The 5,315-nt window shown below is 37.0% G+C and overlaps 1 protein-coding gene across 3 annotated transcripts in view; it reads right to left on the reverse strand.

The window, feature by feature from the left end:
- Nucleotides 1–2,049: 2,049 nt before the first annotated feature.
- LOC104811454 (transmembrane protein 56) overlaps nt 2,050–5,315 on the reverse strand; it is a 3,648-nt gene continuing 382 nt past the window's right edge. Inside the window, exons 1-10 of one of the 3 annotated variants that reach the window (XM_010538158.1) lie at nt 5,135–5,309; nt 4,910–4,977; nt 4,210–4,446; nt 3,994–4,082; nt 3,757–3,895; nt 3,237–3,311; nt 3,013–3,134; nt 2,816–2,891; nt 2,680–2,739; nt 2,050–2,474 (exon numbers count right to left, since the gene is read on the reverse strand). In XM_010538158.1, coding sequence (XP_010536460.1) covers nt 2,346–2,474; nt 2,680–2,739; nt 2,816–2,891; nt 3,013–3,134; nt 3,237–3,311; nt 3,757–3,895; nt 3,994–4,082; nt 4,210–4,347 — 828 coding nt within the window. In that variant the 5' untranslated portion in view covers nt 4,348–4,446; nt 4,910–4,977; nt 5,135–5,309 and the 3' untranslated portion in view covers nt 2,050–2,345. Of the gene's footprint in view, nt 2,475–2,679; nt 2,740–2,815; nt 2,892–3,012; nt 3,135–3,236; nt 3,312–3,756; nt 3,896–3,993; nt 4,083–4,209; nt 4,447–4,725; nt 4,776–4,909; nt 4,978–5,134 lie in introns of those variants that run through there. The other 2 variants (XM_010538150.2, XM_010538167.2) reach the window with 2 other exon arrangements.

The following is a 5,315-nucleotide window of genomic DNA, read 5'->3' on the forward strand; positions in this document are numbered from 1 at the left end:
ATATATATACGTATATATAAAATATATACTTATATATAAATATTTGTATGTGTTTATACGTATAAATAATAAAATACAGATATAGTGACGCAATTGCGTCACTAAAAGGTGACTAAATTGCGTCACCAAAGGGTGACGCAACTATTTGCGTCACTCTTGCGTCACCTTTTTTCGTGACGCAAATTTTGCGTTATTTTTTGCGTCACCGTTTAGTGACGCAACTATTTGCGTCACTATTGCGTCACTATTTAGTGACGCTTTAGTGACGAAAATATTGCGTCACTATTTGCGTCACTTTTGCGTCACCATTTTAGTGACGCAAATTTTGCGTCACCTTTTGCGTCACCTTTTCCGTGTTTTCTAGTAGTGAACTTTGGCGCCACGCACAAAAGAATCGTTTGATGATAACAAAAAAAAAAAGACGACAATCGCGGTGCAGAAGGAAGTATTCTCGGGAATAACTATGATTCATCCGAGATTGAAAGACAACAACGTGAAAGCGTTTAATGACAACAAATTTTTTGGCAAGAATAAGATGGCGGTTATGCGAATAATCTTTAGAAACATGTGAGATTATGAGAGAAAATTAAAAAAAAAAAACAAAAATAAAATGACTCTCTTATTCTTAACAAAAAATCTCGAAATGATATTACCACTGGATCGGTATATCATCATCTTCATCTTCACTTTCATTATCGATCATCATTTTTATGAAAAAAACAACAAATTAGAAAAGAACCAGAAGCTCTGATACCATAGAAATTTGCGGAATTATATTTTTATTGATAACCAAAATAACATATAAATATATGAGAATCTTACATTGAATAATGATAAATATTTCTAAATATATATTTTCCAGATTTAATAAGATCTTCAATATACGATATATCTCGTAATATTCTTCAAGATCCGGTATATCTCAACACAAAGGTCGGCCAACTTCCGGATTATAAAAAAAAACATCTCAACGTTAAAAAGAAACAATAAAAATATATAATCGAAGAGTATATTATTCGTTAAAGCCCCGTGGCTTCCATTATGAATTCGCCGCTTTAAAAAAAATATACAACAGAACAAAAACTATCTCCTGTCTTCGTACTTTGTCTTTGTCGTCTAATACTTATAATATATACATATATATATCATATGCACCAAAAATTCGTCATTGGCACTTTCACGGAATAATAAACAAGTGAAATTACCTATCAAAGATGATTACAAAATTCCTCTGGAGTGTTTTATATGCATCCACGTGTACACCACTTTATCAACCCTCGAAAGACATTTAGAACAGACGAGATCCAGGAATTAAGCGGACAATAAATTAGATGAAACGGCGCGAGCTGATGTGTATATGACGCATCCTCTTAACTGTCTAACCGTCGGTCCATTTTTTTTTTGTTCATATGGAATCTTACATAATACATAGTTCTGTATTCTATTACAGTTTTTGTTTTACGTATATATCTATATATACGAAATCTCCAACTTCTTCTATTGGTATGATATTGCTGAGAGAGAAAAACCATCAAGCGTTGTGAATATATTATCGTTTTGTCTGAATCGAAATCACATCGTTTTCTGTCTATATTTTCGACAAGCACTAATGGAAAAAAGATACGAAAACATTTTATATAATATTTTTTGTTAGGGGGACGTACCATATGATGAATTGATCGCTACATATGACAAAGTACGATATTGGTATATTTTTTTTTCGTGCACTTTAACCGTCGAAAGTTGCAACATTTAGTCCAATCATTGATGATGATTCCATATGCGATTTCACGTCAGCCCATCATACGTTGTCTTTTACAATTATACATTATGCATTGTCGTTGAATTTCCTTTAATAATATACGATTTATACGAGAAAACGCAAATATCCCCCCACGTTCAACAAGTATACGATTGCGTATGTTAGTGGCCGTACCAAAACTTGTGCATGTTATAATAATACAACGATATTTTTAGAAATTAATTACACCTTTACGTTTATGTCGTACAAAACTTTTAACATATTTCCTTTAAATTTTCAACAGAAAGTTAATCCCGAAGATTATATTCGTTCATCAAACCCATTTTAGAATCCACCCATCATATCCTTATTTACTTTACGTTTCTATTTTATACATATATCATGCATCTTATTTTAAATCGAATAGAACGGACATGAGCGGCGCACATTTGATGATCCAACTTCAGTCACCATTTTTATAGTCTATGCCCCGTTTTCCATTTCCGTGACATGTACGCCCATATACCTTATATACGTATATATATATATATGTGTGTGTGTGTACGTATATTTTTTGTACGAAAAAGGGACGTATAAGTCTCAGTCACTGCCTCTTGGCCAGAGTTTTCTGAAGTCCCTTGAGAATCTTCTGGAACCACATCAAGTTCATGACCGCCAATGCCATCGGTACTACGAAAACCAGAAGATAACCGAACGTGTGCATCTGAACCACCTGCCAAATTCACATCATAACCGGGATTAACCAAACGGTCTCAGTCCTTGGGGATCACGAATTCAGAATGCAAGACTCATCCCAAAACCGGACTTAACCGGAAAATGTTCTACTACTCCTAGAAGAGGCCAAACCGTTCGGTTTAGGTTTTGGTTCAGGAAAGAAAATTATCGAAATCAAGGGCAACAAGAGATCTTTTTCTTACTTGATCATAGTGCAGGTAGACATGGTAAAACATGTATATGAACAGCAAGATTCTTGCAACCTGCAAAAACACAAGCAAACATTTCTAAACCAAACTTGAAAATAACAAATCTTTATTTCATCCTTCTTCGACTCACCAACCAAGCCAAGAAAATGGCGACGCCATTAATAAGATAGGCCTTGGACCGCTTCATACCGGCTGTGTCAAGATACCTTCACATACAGACGGAAGAAAGCGATTCAAGAAAAGGCCTCGGGCCGTGATATGGCATTCATGACAGAAGAGGACTACGGGGGAAAAGAACAAAGAAAGATTAAAGAAGAGCATCCGTACCATCTCAGATTGATTTCAGGGGTAGTCACCTCGGAGATCAAGACCATGTATATGTAAAGCTGTCCCTCCCCGGAGAACAAAGAATATGCAACTGCCACTCCTGACAGAGTGTGATGTAAAATCTGGGGAAAACCCCGTCGAAGATTACCAATTTCGTTAAAGGATTAAAGAAATAGAAAGCGGTCTACGTTCGTACAGTGCTTATGTTTGTGTTCATCACTTACATACTCCAATCCACCCAATGCCGGGTATAGCCAAAAGATGATCCCAATGTCCGCGAGAAAGTAGCCTACGGAGACCTGCCCAAAACCATCAAAACAAGAACAAAATAGCTTAATAAAGAATTATTGTTCCTGTATTCTTAATAAAGTTCAGAGAGGACACGATTTCTTGCACTGTATATCCTCTCACAAAGTTTGTAGATTTAACCAGAAGGAGTACAGCAACACTACAACATAATCTGAGTAATGACTTCTATAAACCACAGCACGGCATGCAGCATATTTTGTCTCTAAGTTAATGACTGAATGCAGGAACCTTCCTGTAGTTAAATTCCCTTCTTTCTATCAAGGAATTCAAGTAAATGGGTACACCTTCATGAAACTTTGGGTAACCCGATTCATGAGAAGCTGTTATCGTGGGGGAAAAAAAAGATTTTACCACATTACTCGGTTAAAAAAAGATATTCTGCTTAAAGTGAACTGCGTAAGACATAAGATTATGTCCGAAGGATACAATACTTACCCCCAAACCAAAGTCAGAGAGAGGGGATCTATTAAATATGACAAGGCCATCATGCCGGTGATCGGAAAACAAATCAGACCAGAACACAAAGTGCAATGCCATGAATGTGATAAAAATCGCATGGGCTGTAGAAATTCCCCTGCAAAGTTATGCCACATATCATTCTATAGCAAAGTGAATGGAGAAAAAGAAACCACAAATTGGAACTTTAAACTATTGGAACGGTTAGACACTCACCGGTTATTCCATTCAATTCTCTGGAGTTTTGTGAGGGCAGCGTATGTTTCGAAATGAAAAGAACTGACTAGCTCCGTGAGATCATAGACCTACAAATGAAAGAACATACGAGATGTGTTAAAGTTTACGGAGAATGATGAAGCCGCATGATACCAACGACAGAAACAGGAAAACAACATCGGCAAAGGTAAGAACTTGCTGGTGACAGAAGCATACCATTTTGCAGAAAAAGATTCCGACAACAACAGAAGTATATGGAATGGATTGCTCTGCTAATAGATAGTGCTTAATGAGCTCCTCGGCCTGATTCTGGTAAGCTTTGACGCTAAACGCCTGTGCTGGTAGTGTAGCCATGATGAAGTTCCTCACTTGCTCAGGCAAGACACAATGGATTTGCTTTCGAAACTCAGGCTAATCTTCTCCCGACCTCCTCGAGTGCTGGCTTCATCTTCTCTGTAAACAGAATCCCCTTGAGTCAGAGATCACACAATCTAACTCCCTACACCAACTAATTTTCATGTTTACTGCCAAATATTCAGAGAAAAACTGTTTGCTAATCACAGCCTACAAGTCATCTGCTTTCTTCTACAGGGGAAAACACAAACACCATTTAAGAAAACCCCATGAACAAGAAAGACACAGCAAAACAACCCAAGTTCGAACTGATGGGTATCTAACAACAACTATGGAACATAACTAAAATACTCAATTGACCAGAGTAAAAAGATTCACAAAAGTCAAGGAGAGATGATCCGTGTCCACCATAATATGCTATAGGAGGAATTTAAATAGTGGGTCAGTTCCTCGCATGTTTCAAATTCAGGATCTTTTAAACGTAAGGATTATCGACCTAACATTCTTCATACCGCATTATACGCATAAAGTCTGTGTCTGAAGTTCATCAGTTATGACTTACAACTACTTTCAGGATTTGACCGAACGTTCAAGCTAAGAGGTTCGTCTCTTTTGTTTCTCTCTGCCCCTCTTTCCATTTAGTTCCCCACACACATTATACACCAAAAAAAACACTCCCAAACAAATGAGAGAACTTGAAAATGGAGAATACCCGTATGAAAAATTGAACCTTTACGAATATAACTCTTAGAGACCAGAGGGCAAGGAGACCAAAGCAGAAACTTACCAGAACTTTGTTAAATCGCTGAGACCAAGAAGAAATTGAAAGAACATGGTCCTCGATATCAGAGAAGACAGAAGAAAAAGGCCTAAAATACCGAAAAGAATCCAAAAGGTTGAAGCTTTAAATCGAAAGGGACGGACCCAGAACCAGAACCAATCAATACGTGACCCCCAAATATCGGAAG

The sequence above is a fragment of the Tarenaya hassleriana genome, unplaced genomic scaffold (assembly GCF_000463585.1).
Source record: "Tarenaya hassleriana unplaced genomic scaffold, ASM46358v1 Cleome1, whole genome shotgun sequence".
Classification (NCBI taxonomy): domain Eukaryota; kingdom Viridiplantae; phylum Streptophyta; class Magnoliopsida; order Brassicales; family Cleomaceae; genus Tarenaya; species Tarenaya hassleriana.